At 38.7% G+C, this 26651-nt stretch overlaps 1 protein-coding gene across 1 annotated transcript in view; it reads right to left on the reverse strand.

The window, feature by feature from the left end:
• Positions 1 to 373: 373 nt before the first annotated feature.
• The window catches only part of LOC130086560 (dynein heavy chain domain-containing protein 1), a 40673-nt gene continuing 14395 nt past the window's right edge, over positions 374 to 26651 (reverse strand). Inside the window, exons 14-45 of the mRNA XM_056252621.1 lie at positions 25899 to 26056; positions 25687 to 25812; positions 25335 to 25611; positions 25117 to 25244; positions 24842 to 25040; positions 24581 to 24672; positions 24271 to 24475; positions 24040 to 24165; positions 23856 to 23947; positions 20642 to 23768; positions 20086 to 20212; positions 18822 to 19008; positions 18449 to 18728; positions 16384 to 18106; positions 15494 to 15726; positions 15209 to 15395; positions 14590 to 14692; positions 13630 to 13779; positions 13365 to 13556; positions 12853 to 13284; positions 12333 to 12741; positions 12142 to 12252; positions 11871 to 12041; positions 10756 to 10934; positions 9649 to 10656; positions 8037 to 8214; positions 7840 to 7953; positions 6620 to 6815; positions 6455 to 6546; positions 6224 to 6373; positions 4016 to 4641; positions 374 to 1198 (exon numbers count right to left, since the gene is read on the reverse strand). Of these exons, the coding sequence (XP_056108596.1) occupies positions 821 to 1198; positions 4016 to 4641; positions 6224 to 6373; positions 6455 to 6546; positions 6620 to 6815; positions 7840 to 7953; positions 8037 to 8214; positions 9649 to 10656; positions 10756 to 10934; positions 11871 to 12041; positions 12142 to 12252; positions 12333 to 12741; positions 12853 to 13284; positions 13365 to 13556; positions 13630 to 13779; positions 14590 to 14692; positions 15209 to 15395; positions 15494 to 15726; positions 16384 to 18106; positions 18449 to 18728; positions 18822 to 19008; positions 20086 to 20212; positions 20642 to 23768; positions 23856 to 23947; positions 24040 to 24165; positions 24271 to 24475; positions 24581 to 24672; positions 24842 to 25040; positions 25117 to 25244; positions 25335 to 25611; positions 25687 to 25812; positions 25899 to 26056 (11756 nt within the window). The 3' untranslated portion in view covers positions 374 to 820. The remainder of the gene's footprint in view (positions 1199 to 4015; positions 4642 to 6223; positions 6374 to 6454; positions 6547 to 6619; positions 6816 to 7839; positions 7954 to 8036; positions 8215 to 9648; positions 10657 to 10755; positions 10935 to 11870; positions 12042 to 12141; positions 12253 to 12332; positions 12742 to 12852; positions 13285 to 13364; positions 13557 to 13629; positions 13780 to 14589; positions 14693 to 15208; positions 15396 to 15493; positions 15727 to 16383; positions 18107 to 18448; positions 18729 to 18821; positions 19009 to 20085; positions 20213 to 20641; positions 23769 to 23855; positions 23948 to 24039; positions 24166 to 24270; positions 24476 to 24580; positions 24673 to 24841; positions 25041 to 25116; positions 25245 to 25334; positions 25612 to 25686; positions 25813 to 25898; positions 26057 to 26651) is intronic.

Consider the following 26651-nt stretch of genomic DNA (forward strand, 5'->3'; position numbering starts at 1 on the left):
AAGTGTGGAATCTCCTCAAAACCAGTTCAAACACAATAAACACCTCTTATATAGACCCGGATTGCAGACCATGATTAGCCAGCTATATATATGCATTTTTATGCAATTTTTAACCATGCAGCTCTAGCTATAACACACCTTTTCTTACTTGTTTACTATATGAGAATGAGACTCACTATTATGGCATGTCAGTGTAAAGCTTTAAAGGTGCACATTGTAATATTTATGTTGCACTGGCCGATATGGTCATCTAAATAACATTCACAAATCCCAACTGGACACAAGACCTGCAATAACTATAAGACTTTGATCAGGTTTGAATGTGAACTAGCATAAATGAGATTTGAGACATACAGGAGACATACAACATTCCGACACTTATTAATGTTTCCTTTTTATTTTGGAGTGAAATATGACATGGACACTTTCTTGACAGGCTTTGTGAGCTTCACACACACAGATCTGTAAGGTGTTGAGGTAGAAGGCTGTTATGAACAAGTGTCAGAGTTTTGAATTTGATGACTTGAACTAAGCTCTACATGTCCAAAAGTGAGCAACCTTGGTTTAAGCCAACTATATTGTTAATTTCTTGCTTTATTTCGTGGTTAATTTCACACATACACAAAATTACAGAAAAAGTAAATACTACAACAACAAAAATATATGATATTATAAACAATACTTCTGCTATACATTTTCACTTTTTCTCTAAAAGATTATTAAATTTCTTTACCCATCTGCAAGTTAAATATTTTGCTATAACGTTATAATATATAATTTGACTTTTTTTTCATAGAGCATAAACCATTCCTTATATGGTTTATTGTAAGAGAGTACTGGTTAACCTAACACGTCTCATTGTGCAGAGCATTGGATCTAACCTTGTTGCAAGTGGAACATGTGTGATAATATTGTCATCAGAGAGACCCTGACCTTCATTTGCAGTTTGTCTGTCTACATACAGGGGGCAGTAGTACAGGGATGAGGAATTACAGCGTGAGCTTTTAGAAGAACAGATCCTGTCACGTTTGCTCTCTACAACACTGACCCAGAGGGGTGGGAAAGGTGAAAGTTGAGGGGACTGAGTGTCTGTAAGAACTCCAGAACCTGGATCCCATAGCGCCCCCTGGAGCTCCAGTCCAGACAGACATATAGCACTTGGGGGTGGAGAAGATGGTGATACCGTATCATGTAGCACCTGTGTGAAAAAAGGAGAAACAAGCTAGGTAAATCATATAGCTCTTTCCATGAATACAGTATACTTTGGTGTACTTAGAGGCAAAGTTCCATGTTTGTTTGTTTTTTAGTCTTGAAAGAACTACAATCACCCGCTAGCCTGGGAAAACCCAGACAACTTCCGGCAAATTTAGATTTGCTCTGAAAGTCAGTCTGGCAAAGAGCTCATTCAAGCCCATTTCCAATCCGTCGAAATCGCGGCACCAATCAGAAACGTTGGGGGGGGGCTTTACACGATGACGACAGCGCTGGGATTTTGAAGCAGATTTTGTAGCCTACATTACAAAGATGGATGCCGCCGTCGAACATCACTCGTTCGAATCAGCTATCGCGTCTGTTTTAAGCGATTTTAACGTTTCCTTTTTTTTTTTAAACGGGCAAAGAACAACACTCTGAGATGTTTCTCCGCCGCTCTGCATACGTCATCTCCTTCATCGCTCTGATTGGTTTTAGGTCTATCCGCGACGTCCGTTGGTAACGCGCCTCTGGAAATGATTTGGCTATGACGCTTTGCCAGACCATAACTCAGTTACAACTGAGAATGGTCTGGTTTTAACCAGGCTAATCACCCGCCACTTTATTAGGTACAATTGTTCAACTGCTCGTAAACGCAAATATCTAATCAGTTAATCACATGGCAGCAATTCAATGCATCATCAGATTAGTTATGTAGGCATGGTCAAGACGATCTGCTGAAGTTCTAACTGAGCATCAGAATGGGGAAGAAAGGTGGTTTATGCTGCCTTCACGTGCAATCGAAACTTCCTACTTCCCACTTCTGAATTTATGGGTTCAAGTTCAAGAGCTGGGATTGTTGTCGGAAAGAACAGGGATCATGGAGGACACCAGGTTTATTCTTGCCTATTTATTGGGAAAATCTTATTAAAGCCAAAATTATATTTAGTGTTCCATTCATTGACAACCATATATATATTCCGGTCAAATACATGCTATTTTCACTGTGTATTAAACATACAATACACTTCATATGATTATTCATTGTAAATATGCACTACTTTAACGACAAAACCAGGGAATAGCTGTTGTGGATCATTGTCCCCTCCGTCAACTTGGGAACTTTGGTATCAAAATTATCCCAGAGGTTCCCAATGGTAAATACAACTTGAGAGGGCATTAATTTCCACATTTTCACTATGAAATTCATATTTAAGATAATTCTGATTGCACGTGAAGGCAGCAGTGAATGACTTTAAATGTGTCATGGTTGTTGGTGGGTCTGAGTTTCAGAAACTGCTGATCTACTGGGATTTTCACGCACAACCATCTTCTATAGGGTTTACAGAGAATGGCCAGAGTTCAGAGAAGAATGACCAGACTGGTTTGAGCTGATAGAGAGGCAACAGTAACTCAAATAAACACTTGTTACAACTTTGGTCTGCAGAAGAGCATCTCTGAATGCATAACATGTCATACTTTGACGCAGATGACTTACAGCAACAGAAGACACACCTGTCAGCTAAGAACAGGACACTGAGGCTACAAGCACTGGCTCAGCAAAGTTGGACAGTAGAAGATTGGAAAAATGTTGCCTGATCAGTCTAGATTTCTGCTGCAACTCCAATGGCAGGGTCAGAATTTGGCATAAATAACATGAACGCATGGATCCATCCTGCCTTGTATCATTGGTTCAGGCTCCTGGTGATGGTGTAATGGTGTGGGGGATATTTTCTTGGCACACTTTGGGCCCCTTTGTACCAATTGAACATTGTTTTAATGCCACAACCTATCTGAGTATTGTTGCTGACCATGTCCAGCCCTTTATGACCACACTGTACCATCTTCTGATGGCTACTTCCAATAGGATAACGTGACATGTCACAAAGCTCAAATCATGGTGGTCATCAACTGGTTTCTTGAACATGATGAATTCACTAAACTCAAATGGCTTCCACAGTCACCAGATCTCAATCCAATAGAGCACCTTTGGAATGTGGTGAAACGGGAGATTTGCATCATGGATGTAGAGCCGACAAATCTGCAGTAACTATGTGATGCGATCATGTCAATATGGACCAAAATCTCTAAGGAATTTTTCCAGCATCTTGCTGAATCTATGGCATGAAGAATTAACGCAGTTCTGAAGGAAAAAATGGGGTCCAACTAGGTACTAGTAAACTGTACATAATAAAGTGGCCGGTGAGTGTACAGTATATGTTTGATAAAATGTTAAATAACGTGAAATTAACATAAGTAGCTAGTTTTAAACAAATCCAATGTCTGTATTTTGCCATTTTCCATAATATTTTGTTCCATTTTTACACAAATTGAAGTGCCGACTCTATTCGTCATCAGTTACTTTAGTAACAACCCTGTTACTGAATTTAACTGAGAGGAAAAGTTATAAAACAAATATTTTTATTCAATTCATGGTAAATATAAGTATCAATAATTAAAAACCAATTTATTCCCAAATAGCTAGCCCTTATTGAGTGACAGCTTAATTTATGATAAATTTGTAACCCTGTTTTTTAACCATGTTGTCCATTCTGGCATAATATTTTAATTTGATACATTTTTCTATTTTATTTTGAAAATCACACAAATCAGAGTAACAGAGTTGCAAAGATTGCTTACCTCATAAAAAAAAAATATATATATTTAAAACAATCAACATTTCAATCTCTAGGTTAAGCAACTCTGTTTACTGACAAAAAAACAGCAACTTCTTTTTAAAGAGTTTCAGATTCTATTCTGTACCCTATTTGTGGAATTTATCTGGCTGATTTTTCCAGGCTGTGTTTGAAAAACTGAGATTTACCTTGAAATGCAAAGAGTAAAGACTGATATCCTTCTTTTGGATGTGGGCTGCATCTCTGATCAGCGCTACCAGAAAGCCTCTGGGATTGAAAAAGGCAGCCAGTCGATAAACATGAGGCGCAACACTGGATGACTTCTCCCAAAGGTATGACCTGAGCAGGTCTGCTTGAGTCTCCAGACATGAGAGAGCTGATGATGTTAGATATGCAGCAGTGGAGCTTGTCATGTTATATTTAACTGGCTGAAAATTGTTCAAAAGGAGGAAAGACACCAGCGAATCCAGACGCTCCCACTCTGCCAGGAAGAAACGATGCAACGGACCAAGAGAAGCAGATTCCATTCCCATGCCAATGTGCATTTTCCTCAGCTTGTCTTGTAAAGATAGCAATCTTTCCCAAGACGATCTATAGTCTAGAAGTACTTGGGGTTGCATTAAAACAAGACTGGTGTCTCCTCTGACATCAGCATAAATGTTCTGTGACTGATGCAGTAGAATGTTGAGGGTATGACTTTTTAGCTTCACCAGTTCACCTGCCATACCTGGACTAAAGCCCAGAATTAACGGGTCCGTACTGCTAGTGATACATTGAATATGATGTCTCAAGTCTTTCAATAGGCTCCCATTTTCTGGAGGAAAAAAGGAAAAAAGTTGATAAATGTGTGTGATGAATAAGTGAAGTAATTATTATAGGAAACTTAAAAAGTACTATATAACAGTGGTTCTCATTTAAATGTTTGACTCCAAGGCCCCACGAGTGTCCACAACAATATTCGAAGACCCCCTTCCCCTTTAGGCTAATAGGTTTCCTCTGGTACATCTGTCGTATTGACAAAGTTTTTTTTTATTTACAGAATCTTTAGAGTTCCATAGATAAAAATGAGTAACTTAAATAAGTATAATTAAAATAATATAATTCTAATATAAAATAGTTTAATTATATAGTATAATTGGAATAATAAAATTTCAGAATAAGCAATGTTTTAAGAGCTAAATATAAACAAATAAATGTTAACCAATTTTTTAGCCAATTAATTTACATGACGTTTTTACATGACTGTCTGTGATTTATTAGACAAGACTTAAGGATAAGGATTTAAAAATATATATTTCTTAACAATTTACTAGAATTTTTTTTTTTAGATTTAAGATTTTTTAATTTACATGACTTTTCCAGATCTAGAAATATCAAAATAACCCTATTTTATCCCAGAAATGTCACGACCATTATCATAACCGTGAGATTCAACACATTATTGCAATAACTCAACCAGGCATCGGCTCTTTTTTTTGTGTATGCCATGTTTTTTTTAGAATTTTTGGAATTGTTTAAATGAGGGATATTATGACATGTACGTTCCCGAAAGAAAACTGAAGACTGAAGCCCAGTGCAAGTTAGAGGAACCGAGGCCTACCTCGGTGATGGTGGGGTGTGTGTGTGTGGGGGGTCGGGTTAGCTTTTGGAAGCATGCCTACATGTTCATGTTTGCCACCGCAGGGCCCCCTAAAGTTGCACCTCCTAAGGACGGTTAAGGACGGTCTTTCAAGGAGTTCAGAAATAGTGCTTACTGATATAGAGAATAACTCCCTTTGGAATGGACTTTGGGTAACACTTTATTTTAAGGTGCTTGTAATAAGCAGTAATTAACAGTTAATAAGACACTTATAAGATGCATATAAGCATTAACTACTTCATATAAGGGTTAATTAAAGGTCCAGGCCCTGAAGAGATCAGGGAAACTACTCCCTCTTGGGAAGGTCAATTTTTAAGTGACTGGGAGTTTGTGTTACCATTTCTGTTTGTTCGGCTGTTCTAAAAGTGCAATGTATTGATACTTGAGAAATTTATTATTTTATTTAATTTATTTATTATCATTAGTTAATGCTTATATGCATCTTATATGCATTTTATAAGGTCTTATAAGTGTCTTATTAACTGTTAATTACTGCTTATTACAAGCACCTTAAAATAAAGTTACCGGACTTGGTAATGTGTGAGCATGAAAAATGTCTAAGCACAATCTAAAGAAAGTTGAAAATGTAAGAAAGGATAAATAGGCCCTCTTTAAAGCTTGTTTTCCCTTTTTTTTTTTTTTTTTTTTCATTTTGGACCACTTGGAAGTTTGCTAAGGCCCCCAAGTGGGTCCCCCTGGCTAAGAACCACTGCTATATAGTTTTTGGAAATTTAAGTCATAGTGTGTGCTTGCATACCAAATCTTCCTGTAAAGTTATTGATATCTGAAAGAATGTGTTGCCCACGTCCCCATAATGTAGACGGCTGACTTAGACATGCCCTAACCACACTCTGCACAGCTGCTAGATCAGCATGGTCTGACACGTGGCTCCCATAAACCAGGTGACCTGTTGAGAGAACAGATCAACCAACATAATTTGTATTGAACCAAGAAAATGATTTTAAAGCATTTCATGTGCCAGCAGTACCTGCTATGTACTCTAATGCTCCAGTGGGATCACTACAGTGTTTGGTTATGCGGTGATGTGCATCAATCAGAGCAAGTAGATCTTCCTGAGTCCTATGAATGGAAGAAAGATTGAGTTAGAATGATTTATAATGTATTGTACAGTGATGTGAGTTCAAATCCTCACCAAAGGTAAAGCTGTCCTTGACCAAGGTGTTTGAATGTTTGTCTCTGCAGCAGGACAGAGTGCAGGATGGCACACTGAATGTGCACAGTGTCTTCAGGAGAGAAGAAGAGTGTCTGTTTTACTGAGGACCACAATTCATCCTTCAGGTCCCAGGAGGAATCGCACACCACGTGCAGGGCTCTAATCCTAACAGCAGCTGTATCAGATAATAGATTATGTACATCAGAGAGCATTTGTATGCTGTGGACTCCAGAACTGCAATCAACCCATTTACTTTCTCTGAAAAGGAACACATGCTTCTTTTTTTTCTTCTTTTTTCCTGGGATCTGTTCTTCGTACCTCGCTTAATACATCTGAGATGATTTGACAGATGCCAGATCTTCTAATCGTGATAATTGATCTCTGGTTAATTTGGTTCTTCAAACTAATTTGCGGATTTGATTAAAATATCTGGATTCAGTTGTGTGATATTCCTGCGTGTTCTTGTGTTCATTGGAAAGGGCAGATATATCGATATGTAACAATGCTTCTGTCAAGACTGTTGTAATGACATCATATAATAAAAACAAAGGCGTAGCTTGATGACGCTGTTAATAAGTGTGGATTCATGGAAGCTGTCATCTTCAACTCCACAGCCGATGGAAAGGAATCCAACGGACTCGGGCGTGTTCACGGATGAGCTAATGTATTAAATTTGAACGAGGTCGCAGGGCAGAATACTAATGAAAGACATGATCTCTCTGATTATGCTATGTTAGCCACTTGACAAAACTGTCTCTAAAGCATGGTAAAAACATGGTACTCGTGGTAAATCAAGAAAACAACTGATTCACACAATAAGACTATATAACAATGATTAGTTTTCTGTTGATAAATGTATCCAAACAGTTGGAAATAGAAAATTGCGCTTTAAAACTGGAAATAGAGGGAAACGCGGATATGATGTCATTGACAGGCGACGCACGGACACGGTCCGTGTCCTGGTTAAAATTCCTTATTTCTCTGGATTTAAACACTGTTGGAAATGTTTGGGATACTGTACACAAGTAAGTACACAAGTCAACAAAATATATAACATTGTTTAAGTGATTTTTGGATATTTTAATCTAATAATCTTACATATTGTGCCTTTAAGAAAATAAATATGGTTTTATTTTATGTCGACCTTTTCATTACACCATGGTGCAGACATTTGACTGATTATGATGTGTAATGCCTACCTGGGACTGAGTGAGGTCTGTCACCTTTAGTTATCAGCCACAGTCTGAACTGGGGATGCACAGGTTTTTCTGCACTTCCACCGATTCGAAGAAGCCCACCATCTGTCTCCAAATCTGTCAAATGCCCAGGTGGTTTACAATGAGATAATGAAGTCTGTATAGTTCGTAGGTGTAGTTTGTATGGTTATTAGAGTCACCTTTTGTAGTGCAGGACACTACTTGTGTTAACTTGTTCACAACTCTGACATCCCAACAGTCCAGCAGATGACAGTTGTTCAGGACTAACCAGTGGCCATTTTGGACAGCGCTGTCCAGTGCCAAAAGAACGGCATCTCGATGACAACCAGATCCAAAAGAAATAACACTCAGCTTCACCTGTTGAAAATAATGACATAATTTAAAGGCATAGTTATATTCATTATAAAATAATGATCACCCCTTCTTGAATAATAGTATATGTGTGGCCATGATAACCTAAAGATATATATTTTTCATGAGCCATTTTTCCACCGTCAACGGATCTAAGAACAGCAAGGAACAATTCCCGTTATTTTTCTATTTGAGCTTGGTTCGGCAAGGCATGATTACAAACCCGGCCCGTAATTCTCAGCACGGTTGGCTAACCGTAGTAATGTAGTGATGTCGCCACTCAGGATTGGTCACTTGTCTGTTGCCTGGCTACCAGTTTCTCTGTAACTGGCTAAGTGCACTAAGCAAAATAGACACAAGTTAATAATAAAATTAAAAGAAACTGCTCTTCCTCCATAACGCGGTCGCTATAGACCTTATTCAGAGCACCGCCATGACAGGTATGAAAGCGAGGCTGTGAGGGAGAAAACTTACCGTGTTTTCAACGGTATCCACTGTAAAAAGCTGTATAAAGCTTCTAGATCACTTTTAATTTTACACAGCTCATGTTGTCTGGAGTTTTTTTGTCTATTGAAATTTCTTGGAAAGATATCTTTGCAGTGTTCCTTCAGCAGAACAATCCAAAAACAGATTAAATAATAGTACAACCCACTGAAGAGACGGATGTCTATCCCTCACAGCCTCGCTTTCATTCAAAGGTGGTGCTGCTGTGAATAAGGTATATTTACATCTCATAACGTCTGTAAACTCTTGCGTTAACAAGGCAACAACCGACGCATTTGTATTACATTCCAAAAAGCTCTGTTTCCGCCCCACAGTGGATAATGAAACCATACGGCACGGAATGGAACGGTTAAGCAATGAGAATTGTTTGGATCGACTGTAGAAACGGATAGGGGGAGAGAAAGGTCGTGAACTGATGAGGAGAGGAGGGGAAATGTCACAAGTTGGATTGAGCAGCACAGAGCACATGTACTAACCACTAGGCCAAAGCTCTGACTTTTAAAAATAGACCTTATTTATTTCCACATGACTACACCAGTGAAATTTGTTTCCACTACATTCATAGAACAGTGCCATGACCTTATTAGATTGACAATCCCCCTGGAGTAAGTACCCTGCTCAAGGACACAATGGTGGCGAACCAGCAACCTTTCGGCTATCAACCATGAGCCTAAACCACTACACCATCCATGGTCATTTCTACTAACCAGTGTTATTTTTAGGGGTGTCTTTAAATTAAGTTACATTTTTAATTAGTTTTTGTTATTTTATATATTATTCATTATAAATTGATTTTATTTTGTCATTTTAGTACTTGAACTTATTTTACTTCAGTTTGCTGCCAAGGCATTTTCAAAATTTAAATTTTTTGTTTCAGTTAAGTTTTTCATCAAATATTTATTTTATTTTATCTCTCTTTTATTTCAAATAACTTACCCCTTTGTTGTCCGCTTGGCACTGAGCAACTTGTTTAATCAAGTGGAGAGGGTAGACGCTTACTGGCACTTCATTTTTATCTGGTAAATGTACAACTACAGGACCTTCATTGTTGGACAAAAGGTTGGAGATCATTTCCACAGAGCCCATTGGAGGGTCTTCAGCAAATGAATGCAGCATATGTCCTTGCGCACAGGCTGTAAGGTCCTCTTCCACTGCTGCTAGCCAATGAGGACACAGCGTCTTCCAGAGAATAGCCCGCTGCATTGTGGACAAATGAGAGTGAGACTGACAAGGGACTGGTCCAATCACTGTGGAGGAAGGAAACCGCACGTATTCCCGCCATAGATTGGACGAATTTACCAGAGATGACACGAGACCCCTGAAGGGTGCAATCGTCTCTAATAGATAGACATCATCTCGAGAGTGTGTTTGAATCCAGCTTGGCAGCTTGGGGATAGACTGTGTGGATGGTGATAAAAAACACTCTGAAGATTTCCAATTGCTTAATCCTCTGAGGAAAGTGACTCGTTCTACTTCAGGGCAGCCCTCATTGTGCACAATAACGGCAACAGATACCAATAATCTGTATAAAGCAGAATGGGTCTGGAACAAGCGGGGTTTATACTGAGAAAAGACATGAGACACAATCCTGTAGGTAATCTCTGATATGACAGCTCTGGGTACCATCTCTCTGTGAAACCTCACGTCTGGGCTCTCCAGAGCTAAAGCTGACCGTAACGTGTGCAGGAATCCGTGAAGAGTGAAAAGATAACATGGTGAAAGTCGGGACACGTCCTGGAGAGCGTTGTAAAGGGATAAGGTGAGCTCTGCTATTTGATAAAAATCATCCATCAGGGGTTTGTGCTGATCTGTCTCTTGAGATAGCTCCTTGATTTCTGTCTCAAGTTCAATAGAGACACTCTGACATGTATACACGTGTGGAAGGAACTCAGGGTCCTGGAGAAGTGGGGCAGATGCATGCATGACATACTCCATCAAGGAAATCTGCGATCATAATAAAATTGAAGTTAGGACATGTGCTGTTAAGAATATTTCATAAAGCTTAGCTTTCCAAAAAAGATCTAAACTTCTTGACCAGCCAACCTTGTTTTGAAAAAGTTTATACTGAAGCATCTGCTTTTTTGTCTGTATTTGGTGATGTTGTTTCCACAGTTCTGAACACTCAGTCTGCATCAGTTCTGTCAAAATAAGGTCCCGAACTTCAGATGTGCTTGGAGAAAGATCAATCATTTGAACCTCCTCCAGGATAGAAGGGTGAATTTCTAGCAGAAAATGTGGAAAAGAGTTGATTAAAAGGCAACACCTTACAGCAGGGGTTTTCAAACTAGTTCATTGGAAACCCAAATAGGTGCTGGGGGTCTATGTAAATATGTGAATGGGAAAAAAAAGAAGTTTTGTTAGGGCTGTCAAAGTTAACATTTTCACTTAAGATATTAAAATACATGATTAACACGTTTAAAATGAGATTAATATAAATGTATTCTATTGAGAATACTAGTTATTTAATAGAAAGAAATACATTTTGTAAAAACAAATTGCAACTGGGATGAAAGGCAATACTCCCTGTAGAACTGATTTTTGGACTATATTTATTGTGAAAACACTACACAAATAATTCTGAATTCATCTAAATATGTTGCTTTTCAATAATTTAATTAATATAATATAAGGTTTCACTTTATTGTGATGGTACCCTTAAAACATTCTCTTGACTATAAGTAACTTTGCACCTACATGTTGACTAACTCTCATCAGAGTGTTAGTAGAGTATTAGTAGACTGGTAGGGTTAGGGATACAATAAGTTGACATGCAGTTGCAAAGTTTCTTATAGTCTGTAGAATGTCTGTTGGGGGAGCATCACAATATAGAGTTAGCAGATATTAAGCATACTACTAATACTCTAATGAGAGTTAGTTGACATATAGTCAACAGAATGTTCAAAAGGGACCATCAAAAGAAAGTGTTTCCAAATATAATATAATATAATATAATATAATATAATTTTTTTTAAACAGAGATAAATGAAAATGTACATAGATGCCTTAATTTTTTAGGAAAAGAGTCTTACAATCATCATATTTGGGGGTTCATGGTAGGAAACTTTTTGGAAAATTCCTGCTTTAGAGACTTCTAACAGGATCATACAATGAGTATCCTGTCTGAAACAACACGATATAACACATCCTTAATCACTCACCATGTATCAGAGTTCGAACTGGAAGGGAAGTGCTCATTACAAGGTGAAAGTCAGGATAAGCAGTTTTAACTGGGTGGCTCTGACCAGGAGAACTGGCTGGTGTAACAAACTCCTGAAGGATTTTTAGGTTTGATATTGCTCGTTCAATATGCGTCACCAATACTCTTAGACCTGCAGTGGATGAAAGCAAGGTGAGATTAAAATTATTCACAGTGTAGATTTTAAAATGAAACTGAAGATCAAAACGAAGAAGACATGACAGATGACTGACCTTTTTTTGCTCCGTGGTTTAATTTATCAAGTAACTCTGGATCATCAGCAGAAACTATAAGTCCATATTTATCCAACTTATAACCTTTTTCTTCACCTCTTGTATATCGACCTAAAAAGAAATTTCACTATAACTGAAAGATATTTCTAAGTAGTAAGACATATTAAAAAAAGACAGATTTTCATACTGACCAGGAGGAGACCATGTCTGAGGTTCCTCATCTTTCTGATGATCTGCTAGTAGAGGACAGCGATGAGCCCAAGCAACTTTGTTCCCCCAGTGAAGAACACTTCGGACCAGATCAGAGGAATCTCCATGGATGCGATGCAGATCTAGTCCAAGTATTCGATTTAAAGCAATTTGAAATGTCTTACTGATGGGAATGGCCACGTAGTGTTCACAAGTTGTGATTGGGGCATCATTGAAAAGTGCTGCATTTGGGTATTCCCGTTTCATTTGAATTTCACCAGTCAGACAAAGTTTGTGCCACTTCTGGAGCAGCTCTTGTCGAACATCAGGCCCGAACGGACCCAAGTAAGTAACAGCAGCTGCCAAAATCAGGGCGTCACCTGCAATGCATTGTTTAGCCAACTCTGCTTCCTGTAATACACCAAAATATTGAGTCAAATAATGTCTTGTCTAGTTTCATTTGATCAATATGCACATTGCTTGAAAAATTCTGTTGAAATACCCATCGACAACTTTAGCTACCTTTCCTTCTGATGTCCAATATTTAATGTGATGTTCAACCAGTTTGAGAGCAGCACACGACTCTCTCTCTTGAGCCTCTGCGGTACTAAGCTGGGTCTTCAGCAACTCCATGTCTCGTCTGTTGAGCTCCTGTTGTCTCACCAATTCAACTAGTCTTTCCCGCTCTGACTCCTCCTGCAGCCTCGTAACCCTCAACCGCGCTAGACTCTCAGCCATGAGCTCATCTAAATTGCACTTTTTAGCCTTTTGAGGTGCCATGTGGCGCTGTACGCAAGCATACTTGTATACTGCTGTCACCCAGCGACACAAAGATTCACAAGCCCGGCTCACATCTCGCACAGAGCTTGGCTGAAAGGCTGGTGCCTGTGTTATATGACCCAACTTTTGAATCGTCTCATCAGTTAATTTAGAGCAATCGAAAAATTCCAGTTCCTGTTGGAGCACAAGAGGGAAATGATACAAATCTCAAAACAAGTATGGCTTCAAAGGGTTCAGTAAGGGATTATTTTTACCTGAAAGAAGCTGGATTGCACCAAAAGTTGTCTGCTACTGTCCCAGCCACATGGACGGTTGAATAACATGCATATAATGTCCATGACCATGACGACTCCATCAGGCGGCATCCTGTAGTGCCGCATCTCATCCAAGTCAGACTGGCTCAAAGACTGCAGTGCATCCACAGCTGCTCGATACAGTGGACTCACCTGCACACAACCAGCAACAATGAAAAACCCATTTCAGTGTGTCCAATGTGTGATCATAATAATCAAACCAGACCTGTTTAAAGGCATCTTGAACTTGTTGCTGAACTCGATGTGACTGATTCTCTAGATCGGAAAGCCACTCTTCTTCCCGCAAACTTTGGTTATGGGTTTGTTCCAAGATTTTTTGTGACGCATCCACCGATCTCTGCAGCTGGTCTAGACACTGCAATGATACATGAATACATAGTTTACAATAGTGAAAAAAAAGGACATTGGGATTATTTTTGATCTGAGCTATTGACACAAATGTTTCAGGTCCAACCACTGCTCCATTTTCTTCGAGAGCCTGAACAAAGTAAAATCACTTTTTGAACATAATTTACAACTACATCCTACTGCTTCTTATGTACATCATAAGAAGGATGGCGTCTACGCTAATATTAGTCTCTCTGTTTATCCCGAGGGACCCTCTATGGTGGACCTGCGCCTGGACACATCCCAACTCATCCTGAAGTGCCAGCCTCCTCAGCCCTGTGAAGGCCTCATCGACACGACGCCATCAGCTCTGATCCTCAACAACAACTTGTCTCCATACCGGCGTGATTACTTCAACTTCCAAACAGATGGAAATGGATAAATACTCGAAAAGTTCCTATCAAATCTGACTTGTAATGCTGCCCGAATCATACACTGTTCCTTCGTTGGCCAGAGGAGAACTGGCCCCCGACTGAGTCTGGGTTCTCCCAAGGTTTTTTTCTCCATTCTGTCATCTGATGGAGTTTTGGTTCCTTGCCACTGTTGCCTTGGCTTTTGGCTTGCTTAGTTGGGGACATTTAATATTCAACAATATTATTGATCTGCCTTACTTAAGGTGGACGTTGATGCAATTTTCTTCTAGAAACAAACTTTGTTGTATTATTTTCATGTTATCACTGTGAAGCTGCTTTGATACAATCTGTATTGTAAAAAGCGCTATATAAATAAAGGTGACTTCACTTGACTTCTCCATTCAACCATTGCTGCTGATATGTACCTTCTGTTTTGCTTCACATTTGGCCCTAAAGCTCAGAACGTCCTGAGTGTCCCTTGCAGCTGTGTCGGTCATGACCTTCACATCTGCTAGCACTTTTGCCAACCTAATAAGTGAATAAAAAAACAAGAAACAAACACAATCATTTTTTTTCAAACATTTCATACATGCATATAATGTTAAAATGTTTTAAAATGGTTTAAAAGAAGTCTCTTATGGTCAAGGCTGCATTTATTTCATAAAAATATAGTAATATTGAGAAATATTACATTTTAATGTATTTTAAAAGACATTACTCCAGTCTTTAGTGTCACATGATCCTTCAGAAATAATTCTGTTTTGGTGCTCAAGATACATCTTGTTATTATTCTTATCTTATCATTATCACAGTTGAAAGGAGTTGAGCTAATATTTTGGTGGAAACCATTATACATTTTTTACAGGATTATTTTAAAAATAGAATGCTCAAAAGAACAGCATTTATTTGAAATATTATAAATGTCTTTACTGACACATTTGATCAATTTAACGCAGACTTGCTGAAGAAAAACGAACTGACCCCAAACTTTTGAACGGTAGTGTATGTGTTTAAATACAATAGCTGTACTAGCAGTCCTCTCACCGGTTGTACTGAACTCCGCTTTGCTCAAAGAGGTGCCGGCAGAGAAAGAAGAAGCGATCCATCAGCTCTATGTAGGACCGAGGGCCAAACGGTTCAAAATGAAGCAGTGTGACAGCGTATTCTGTAGCCAATAGATGTATTCCAGCCATCGCCTTAGAAATACTATAAGCTAAGCTATCCTTGGCAACTAGAAATGCAATAAAAAAAACACAAACTCTTTTTTTAAAAATCACAAAATTATCCATTTGTTAAAATTAGAAATATGATTATATTCAATAGATTCACCTGTACTTTCTGTCTCTGGTATCTGCTCACTGGCTTTTAAATGATACAAGGCACTTTCAGCGAAAGACTTAGAGGTCCAAGGTTGATACACTTCTACACAACAGCAGAGACTCACAGCCTTGGTGACATGCGACTCCAAATCTGAAGATTTTCCGGTTTGTCTTTCATGATTGTCCGGGAGGAGAGGATAAAGAAGGAATACGTGCGTATTTCTTTGGATGTTTTTGAAATACCTGCAAAAAAGGAATTATATTACATTAACTTTACTTTCAATTGGGAATAAACGCACAATATCAGTACTATATAAGCTATCAGCCAATATTAAAGAATTAATTGATCGGTATCGCTTGATACTAATTATTTATTTGTGCTTGTTCATTTCACATATTTTTACATTAAGATTACCTTTGTCGTGTCAAATAATACATTGAGATTACTTTTGATGTCTGTTAAATGTATTTTTAGAAGATTTCAAATTAAATTTTTCATATTGTACATTATAATGTGCTGAATATGTGCGGCCTAATTTCAACTGTAGCATTTAAAATGATTGATTTTATCTATTTATTTATCTTTTGTGATTTATTAATTTATTTAAACAAAATAGCATATCACATAAACTTTGATACCAGTCATTTACTGGTTATCAGCCACAACATTAAAATAAGTATTCATTTATCAGTATCTTCATTAATTTTAATATTGGTACATCTTTACTTTCAATGTCTTGATCTGCTTCAAAATCACAAGAAATCCAAGTATAAAAATGCAAAAATATTTCAATAATGAGATACAAAATGATGAACAAATAAATAAGCTTAATTAAAGAATAAACTGAAAAAACATCAGTATCTCAAATAAATGATATGAAAATGATACTTATACCCTACATTTCAAGAGCTTGGTCATCCCTCAAATGGCTCCATGTTTTCATCCTTAGCTTCACTTTCTTCAGTTCTTCATCTGAATACAGTCCAGGCAAGATTCCATTCGTCATCATTACCAGCAGTTCATCCTTAACAGCCTGGCTGGTGTTCTCATGAACCAGTAAAACCAAATGTACGGCATCCACTCCAGTTCCGCTCCAAACCGCTTTCATCATTTCCCACAACTTGGTCTCATTTCCAGGATGAACCTCAATTAGTTGGTATCCTGTCAGAGCAGCTGCTAGACGAACAGTGGTCTTTCTGCCTGTTTTCTTTGTTGCTCCAAACAGAGCTCCGTGTCCACCAGGAATAAGAAAAGCTCGGATGACATGCACAAGCTGATGTATGTTCTGGTGATGCACAGCCCATTTAGGACTATAATAAGTGTCATCAGATTTTTCCATTTTATTTTCCTCTCTGCTTTCAATAGTATGAACCAGTTGGTCCATCAACATATCTACATCTCTTTCCAGATACACACAGTTGCGTTTAAAATTATGATGCTGAAGAATGTTGTTCAATGGCTCACAAAGTTCTGGACTGAAGATCACATTCTGGATGGAAGAAGTTGTTTCCTGTAGAAGCTGCAGAAACTCTTCACGTGCAGCTGGTTTTTGGTTTATGTAGTCATATCTGTTTTCACCAGATTCAGAATGAGAAGAAAACATCATTTGAAATGAACAACTTGAGGATTCAGTTGCAGATTCAGATTTACACTCTGATGTTCCTGGTTCTCTCTCAACATGTCCATCATCTTTTACTTCATCTTTACTGAATGAGGATCCATCCTCACCAATTCCTGGGCTATACAAGCTGGGGTTGCTCTCTACAACATAGCTCTCTTCCCTCTCTGTCTGAACTTCTGTCATTCCAAGCAAGGGAATCACATTCTCTTCCAACTGGGAAGGGGTTGAATCCCGTTGCTGGTTTCCATTATGTTTGTTTGACACAGATGATTGATCTGTAGGGCTTGATATATCTGCTGAAGGTGTTTGGGAATCAGCTGACAATCTAGTGCCAAAATTCTTCTCAGAAACTTCAGCTAAAATTGAGATAAGTTTTCGGCATGCCTCCTCTGAAGTTAGGCGATCACCAAAAGTGCGCAAACACTCATGCATCCACAGACGGGCAATGTTGAGATCAAGAGCTACATGACCAACAACAGATGGAAAAAATACTTTTTTCTCAGCTGAAGAGAAACTCCTAAAACCCACACTACTCTGAAGAGCCTGCTGGACACCAAGTCTTGGCCTCCAGAGGTACATCCCTTGAAACACTTTATGAATATCATGCAAAGAAAAGATGAAGTTTGGACTATGTGACGCAGCATTAAAATATGTACGCACTGAAAAATACATGTCAAGAGTTGAGGTTATGATGCCGTTTGCTATATCTGCAACCCTCTGCATGGGTTGTATTTCTTTCAGCCATGTTTGCAATTTCGAGGAATGAATAGAAAACAGGATTTCAGAAGTCATGCTTGGGAGAGACAACGTGGTGAAGAGTCGAGAGAGCCGTGGAGACATCCGACTGTTCTTGCCTGCATTAGGAGCAATGCAAGTGCCTAGAAAATGAATTGCTCTTGATTGAATCAGCTTGAAGTGAGTGTCATCGGATATCAACACTTCACCTCTAGAAATACATTGACGCAATGTCTCTAGAGTCATTGATGTCTTTCCATAAGCATCTGCAAAAAAGAACAGAGACGCAAGCTAAAGTTCATAAATGTTAACCTTTTGTTAAAGTTTTTTTTTTGTCAATGAAGTTGGAAAATGTGCATCATGATGATTAATTGATGCTGTCTGAAATCAGATGAGAAGTACTACTAATTATGTTTTTCAAGAAGAAAAATCTTTCAAGAATACAATATATGATATGATTACCATATTGTACTCGTTTATAATGTTACTTCAGGAGCTCAAGTAAATAAATAGAAAATAATGAAAGATATATATGGATGATTGATATTTTGGTTTATTAAAACAAATGTTCCAGCAGCTGACTCAATGTAACTTTTTTAAAGACTCACCAAATGGTGCTTCACTAAGGTCATCAATGAACAGAAGAAGGTCTGGCTGCTTTAAGACCTTCATGTTGTTTATTTGAGTATCCTGGTATCTAAATTTCTTGAGTGCCTTGCACAAGTCAGAACGGTGAAGGCCTGGACTGGCTTGTAAATGCATGTGTGGTCTTGCTCGTGATATTAAAGACTTGCACAGCATTGTTTTGCCAGAGCCAGACTCTCCCACAAGAAGTGCTGGCTGTTGAGCATCCAGAAGCATGTCCAGTAGATATGCATGTATTTCATACTATATCAAGGGCAAGAAGTACACAATTTAATCACCTGCTGAATGAGGAAACATATCATTTTTATGTTAATATGTACTCTATAAAAGGCAAACCTGAGGCACAGACGTGAAGAAGAGCTGTGGACTCTTACGCCTACTGCAGTTGATGAAATTGGTCGTGTCTCTCATTTCACTGAATTCAAAGAAATGCTCAAATACTGTGCCTTCTGGTGGAGTCTCAACTTCACAATGGCTCTTATGTAGGGCCTCCCGTGCAAAAAGATCAAAATGTGGCCAGTGTCTACAATGAGAACAGGCATATTCTTTTATATTCACTGTAACAAAACAAGGATTATTGGAATATGGAGCAGGAACATACTATTTCAGTCTTTCACTTCAAAATGTCTCCTTTAAGTCAAGGGGCCCTATCTTGCACCCAGTGTAATTGACTTTGTACACCGACGCATGTATCATTCCTATTTTGCACCCGACGCACAGTGGACTTTTCCCTCCACAGACGCACGTCGGTAAATTAGGGAATGAACTTGCGCTCCCGGGGGCGGTTCAGCAAAAAGAGGAGGCGTGTTCCGAAGCAAACGTTCCCTGGTGCTATTTTGCAGTTTCAGAAAACAATTCCGCCACAGACTAGGAAAAACCTAGTCTAAAGTCAGTGGCGCGTTATTCAGATGCTATTTTAAGGGCGCATGCTTGACCATAATGTAGCGTGTGCACAACGCGCATACACTTTGCTTCTCTGATAAACAGACGCAGCAGTTCCCATTTTTGCAAACCATACATAATTACAAGGAAAAATATTACCACACGAGGGTAATCATTGTGGTGTCCATGAAGATGTGAAAAATAGGCATAAATCTACCTTACACATTTACCCAAATTATTATACGCCTGTTTAACCGAAGCTAATTTGGGTGGGTTTCTCCCATCCCCATACAATGTCACTTCTGTCTTTTACGGCCCTGACGAGAACGTCGGTCTCCTCGGCTGTGAACCGCTCCTGGCGTGTGCCTGGCAAATCCACCATTATAATAGCAATCCGCCATGCAAGCGCGCCTGCTTTTAAAGGGAATGTGAGATGACGCTCTGATTGGTTTATTTCACGTTACGCCCAAACCACACCTATGAGTAATTTAGCTACATCAGACCAACCCATTTTAGATTTGCGTCCGAGATCCGCCCACAAAGTTACTTGCGTTTCGCGTTTGATACTTGAGTTTCAGATCGTTAAAATAGGGCCCAATGTGTTACTTGACTTTTCTTTGTAATTATTTGTGAAATTTTCAAAGTATATCCTACACCATTTCAGTGTATATCATAACTTCTAGAATTTAGTATCTTCACTCATGAATTACATGTATACCTAGGGTTCAAATGTCCTCCAAATCCCCAAATGTAAGCTACAATGAAGAGGTTTCTTGCTTGCAAGCCCCATTGAGTAGAGGGAGCCATGGCATCACTGCACGGTGGCTGGACAACTTGTGCATTATCTAGTGAACAGAGAATGTGAATGGTACGTTTATATGCATTGTTAACAAAAATTATTTATACAAATGTGATAATCAGTGTCTTAATTTAGTAAACATTTCAATAGGTCAAACAATCATATTCTCTGAACCTAGAAGGCTGTTCCTTCAACTATATAGACACTATAGGGAGTTGTCACTTAAAAAACACTTTTCTTACTCTCACTAGTTAAATTAATTTGATTTTGACAATTTAAAAGTAATAAAATAAATTCAAGCAAAAAAAGTAGTTTCCAAATATGTTTTAATGTGATCTTCCTTTAACAAAAATAAAGTTAAAATCTGTTCCTTTTAATAAAAATCAACCCCCAGCTAAGTGTCCAAAGCTGAAGAATCAGCCATAATGCATAGATTTGTACAACTGATGAGATGAAATTGTGTGTGGAATTCTACCTGTTGTTTCCGTTTTCCTTGAAGTGTATTTCAAGTCTTCTGATTTTCCAGAATGCTCCAAAAGTACACGAAGAATCTTAATAAAGGACATTATTTCCTGCAAACCATCAGTAATCCTAGATGAATGTCTGCCTTCACATCCATCACTGGCCAGCGCTGGAGAAAGTGCTTTGTTTTTGAGAAACGCTAGTGTGTCAGAGAAAAGGTCTTCAGCAAGGTGACTCCACATTTCCAGAGTAATCTGGTCCATATTATGCTCACTAGAGAGCACATCCATCTCACACTTCCACACAGATCTCCACAGGTTCTCTCCAGAAACATATACCAGACTACAGTGTGTCACAACAGAGGGGGTTGAATCACCAAGGTTTGTGACCTCAGCTAGTATTTTCAGTTTTGATGGCTCAATTTTCTCTCCTGATGAAAGGTAAAGATAAGGATGTTCAAGATTGCAAAGAGTAGTCAAAGAGTCCAACCAAGCAGGTCTGCCAAATGGATCACCATCCAACACAATCCATTTCAATCGCTGTGTTTGCAAAGTTTTCTTTCTTTTGAAAGAGTCGATGGGCATTGGCTGCTCAGAGTGTCTTAATGCTTTAGTGAAAGCTCCATCAGACCAGGAGTTGTCCATGCCAAAATAACCACCAAAAAACTGTTTGTGGGACAAGGTATTGGGGAATATGACCTCGGTGCTCACAGCTGTCCAACATGACATAGACAAATGATGATAGATGTCTTTAAGATCTCCTTTAGGATCACCAGCAGATTCAACCTCCAGATCCCTGGAAAGTTTTTGAAGTGCACTTACAAGGGCTTGATACAAAGTTGTTTTGCCACTACCTGCTGGTCCAACAAGCACTACAACATTGGAGAGCTTCAGAGCTTGATGCAGGATAAATACATTGTGAAGCATTTGTGTGTCTGCATAAAATCCTTGTTTATGCAACTCCTTTTTCACTGCATTTCTAAGCACACTTTGTTCCCCTTCATCAATGAACTGTTGTAGACTTGGAATGGAACTCACTTTGGGAAAGATTGCCTCAAATATGGTATAAAACTGTGATGCTCTCATTGGATCTGACACAGTATACTGCATGACTGACAGAACTCCTTTGATTGCTGCTTGCTCCTCTAACTTCACATTCATAATTGTATTGGACTTGACCTTCTCTGGCACTGTTTCAAGATTTGTATTTGTAGATCCGGTTTCATTTTGACAAAAAAATGTACCTTTATCACTTTCTTTCAAATGACGAGAGAGATGTAAATGTGCTCCAGAGGCAACAATCACATTTTTGAGAAGGACAAGCCAAGAGGTCTGATTTCCACTGACAAAATCAGGGAGGCAATGTGAATCCTTAGCAAGGCTAAAGAGAGAGTCCAGGCGGCGACTTATGGTAGCTGCTTTAGAGAATCCGAATGACACCAACATCACTTCTGCAATGATTCTGTAGTGTGGCTGCATCATTGCAACAGGCCTCATTGCAGCTCTCAAATTTTCTGGTATCTCAGTTGAGTAGCCATTAGCTGAGATTGTGATACATCCATAAGTTAGCTTGGCCCAAATATTTTTTCCAGCAATGTGACATTCCACCTCACTCACTGTACTGTTGAACTTTTTGATTAATTCTCCACTGCCACACTTTCCAACAGTGGAGGACAACTCATGTCCTTTCTTTTGTGCTTGTCTTTGAACTGCTGATAAATGTTGATGAATTTCGGTCAACTGTTGTCCCAGCTCAGACAATGTCCCTTGTCCCAACAAATCCACAGAATCAAGAATGAGCCAAGCCCCAGTTTGAAAAGCACCAAGAAGCATTTGGAAAACAACTGAGGAACCAGTGCTTGAACAACACTTCAAGATGACCACTTGTCGTCCCAAAGCATAACCCAATTGCACAGCGGCATGCAGTTTGCCTGACATGTGGGGTCCACTAATGAAAGCACACTTGAAGCTTGATAGGGCAAGAATTATGCTCATATAAGCTTGCTCAGTTGAAGGGGTAGTCACTATCGTCCAGTTCTCAGGTCCAATGTATTCATAGCCATATGGCAATTGAGTACTCAGAATATCAACACAGACAGACTGATCCTCTTGAGATGGAAGTAAATCAGAAGTCGTTGCATTAGGATTTGGAATGATGTAATATTTCATAAGCTTGTGCCATTCAAAAGAGGACTCCAAATCTCCTTTTACTTCAACAAGCCTATCGGTTTGGCCAGAGTGCTTCATGGTTAGCACAACCAAGACACGCAGAGCTGTCAAAGTGCGTAGGAATGGTTTCTCATTTGAATTTGCAGCTTGTTCTTTTATAAGCTGGCACAAATACTGCAGTTTTGCTGCATTTTGGGACTTGATTCTCATCCACATGGCAGTAGTAGTACAATGTGATGACTTCTGGACCATACTACACCACAAAACCTCCTCTGCCACCAAAATGCATTGCAAAGGAAACTGAGATATTAGATTCAAAAGTGAAGGAGGATCATGAGCTACTTCTGAACTGTTCCCCTTGCTATTCCCAATCAGGTCTGGGGTGCCAGGAAGTTTTTCGGGCTTTGAATTTTGCTGGACAGCTAAGCATTTCAGAAATGTCTTTCTCACTGCTTGATATAATTTTTGCTCAAAGAGACTAAGCCAAGCCACAGGACTGAGATTTGACTCAAGAGGACAGACGAAGGGAATGTGTTCACCAAATTCTCCATATACACCATGAACCCACATTCGTTCATTACTTAGAACTGATAAATAATTTTCTCTGCAAACATCACCTTCAACTTGAACCTCAAGCTGCTTCACTCCCTTGAAGCATTTCTGCACCAGAGGTAAAAGGGAGGAAGGTGCTGGGAGCTGTAAAGAGAGAAGTTTCATCACTTCTCCATCACTGAGATAGTAGAGTCTAGGGAACTGGCTTCGTGGTGACTCTAAGACGTAGAGTAAGTGACTGGAAATCTCCTCCATTGTTGTGAGTCCATTCATAAAGGCAGCATATAGACTCTGTCCTTGTAAATGGTCACTGGCCTTTGTTGTTTCACTCACTCGAACAAAACTGGACACATTTGGGTCATTAACTGTGATCTCAATGATTTCACGAAATACCTTATCCACCGGGTGAAACTTCTCGTGCTACAATAGAAGAAAGTTTGATTAGATAGAGAAAATTGTTTCACTTAAACTGCATTAAACGAACTAAGCATAACATCAAAAACATACCAACTCAGAGTTTTGGGAGCGCATTTCATTGAATGTTCTGCTTAAAAAGATCCATTTCTGCTGATATCGCTCAAATATATCAAGCAATTCATCTGTAGTTAAAGGCAAGAGAAAACAAGAAATGAACATTTCTTAACACCCTCTACTGCAATTGTTGACCCCTATCTTGATCTTACGAATATACCTAGCTTTTGTAAAAGCAGCAGCCAGTGTTCAACCTCTTTCTGAAACTCAGCAACATGTGGCGAACGCAGCATATCAGAAAAGGTCAGAACACTTTCCTTAGTCTGAGCCAAAAGCGTCTCTAAACCTAAACGGAAAAGTGAGGAAAAAGATCAAAAATTGTATATATGTAACTGTACATCTGTATTAATAGTCGAGATTAGCTGTATATATGGGAGTCTATATAACTTACCAATAATAGTGAAGGTTCCACCATCACTAATGTGATGCTTTGGTGCATTTTGAGGTTTCTCCTTTACATCACCTAGTGGAGGACTTTGCTGTTGCTGGACAGTAATAATGAACCTGGTATGATGGAATTCTGCCACTTCCCAGTGTCTCTGAAGTGCTCTGAATGTCTGTTCCATGTCTGCCTCAGCTTTGGCATCTAGATAGATCTGGAACCAAATGCACATCCACACCCCATAGCTTATAATGATCGAAATGCAGTTAATGTTAAGTCTTCACATTACATTTACCAGTGTAAACAAATGCTACTGAACCTTGTTGATTTTACTTTGATCCCTCAGTAGCTCTTTGGACATGAGATCAGCCACCGTTACTTTCAATTCCCGGTCATACGGCAGACCAACTCCTACAGAAATGGAATGTATGGTTGGTTTCTAATATATATATATATATATATATATATATATATATATATATATATATATATATATATATATATGAATGATATTACAGGTTCCTACTAATTAAAAACTATTAAAACTGACCTGACACTTATGTATGTTTATGTCATTTACCCTTTGAGATGTTTCTCCAGTGCTTTTGCTTCAGTGTGGGGCTACTCAGCTTACTCAATACAGAGAGTAGCTGGCTGAACCCCTGCAAAATCTGTAGGGTTTTCTGTAGCAAAGGATCATGGGAGGGTATAACTTTTGCAAATGCCTCTGCCTGTTGTAGCCATTCATTAACCTTGTCTTGGGTTTTAGCAACCACAAACTGCAAAGATGTAAATGCAGGAGAAGTTATATAAATGCAGGATCAAATGAACTGTTTGGTGTTAATAACTACATACCTTCCTGAACTTTAGTAGCTTCCACTCTTGGATTTTTGAGGACGACATGCTCATTAGCTCCCAGAGCCCTCTCCTTGCTTCAATATTCTGCTGTGCTTCAGTCACAAAAGTGAGATCCAGTAGGTGACCTGAAAAAATAAACGAAACCCCTGACATGAAACCATTGCATTAAAACTACTGGAAGAGAGGTGTTTAAGATCCTGAGCACATTATCTTACCTCTCAGAATTTCGCTGGCTCTGCTCTGATCATTCAACTGCTCAGCAATCATATAAAATTGACGGCACAACGGTTTCAGCTGGACAAGCATTTCTTTGCCATTCTGGTCAGGGTCGAGATATAGTCCAGAGGTGGCTCTGGAAACCAGGTTGTCTAATTTGTTCACTAATGAGGAAACATTACTGTCCAGTGTATCAAGCATAGACGGAAGCTGCTGGGAAACTATGTCTGCAGCTTGTTTCAGGAGTGGAACAAACTGATTCCACAAGTCATCTACCTGCAGAAATAGTTGGTTGTTAGATTTTGCAACTCAATGAAATCAATTAAATAAATTACATATTTTTACATGTACCTGCTTCAATGAGAGAACGTTGTTTGAAGCTATATGAATATAATTCCTTCTCGCAGTTTCTTGTAGAGAGTGGAGGTCTTCCAGCCTCTGCTGCATATCTCCTGACATTCTCTCACTGTGCTTTACCTGCATAAATATAATCATGTTGAATGATTACTCCACAGTTTACACTGATTGACCAGTACGACACAGCAGTATGTCAAAGTTAATACCATGTTTGAAAAAACTGTAAACTTGTGAAAAGTATTTGGCTCAGACTCCATGACTTCCAAAGCTCTTTTCAGCTGAGAAGTGAGATTCTCAGAGCGTATCTGCAAATCTTCACACAGTAGCTTTAGCACATCCTCGTCAATGGTGATTAACATGGAACCTAAACACAAAAACAGGACAAGAAATTAACATATGCCTGATACTCATACATAATCGCTTTGTTTTTTAAACTGCACAAGAGACTAACACTTTCTGTATAGAAAAATCCCATTCATTTTCTTCAATGAGAAATAGACTTTTAGCATTAACATATAAACCATTTGAGGCAAACCTACCATGAGCTCTGAGGATGTTAAGAAATGGTATATGCTTCTATACCAAGCATACCAACCATAATCTTATTTTTAATCAATAATTTATAGTCAGTACTTTTATTTGTAGGCTATTATTGTGCCATATTGTGAAATTATGTTGTGAAGTTTTAAGATAGTTTTATAGACTTTCCACTATCTTTTTTTTTTTTTTTTTTACTGAGCACTCGCAATGAATCCTGGGATTGCCTAATGTAACGGCTGTAACTACATCATTCATCTAGGTGTTTTATCATTACTTAACAAAAAATGATGCACATAGATCACAAATTTCATTATATTATTGTAGATGTTTTGCAAATGACTGATTTTTAAAAGCATAAAATTGACAAGTCTATGATGCAGTAGGCATCTCAATTTAGTAAAAAGAGAAAAAAAGAAAAC

The sequence above is a fragment of the Rhinichthys klamathensis genome, unplaced genomic scaffold (genome assembly GCF_029890125.1).
Source record: "Rhinichthys klamathensis goyatoka isolate OS25496 unplaced genomic scaffold, OSU_Roscu_1.1 h1tg000098l_1, whole genome shotgun sequence".
NCBI lineage: Eukaryota > Metazoa > Chordata > Actinopteri > Cypriniformes > Leuciscidae > Rhinichthys > Rhinichthys klamathensis.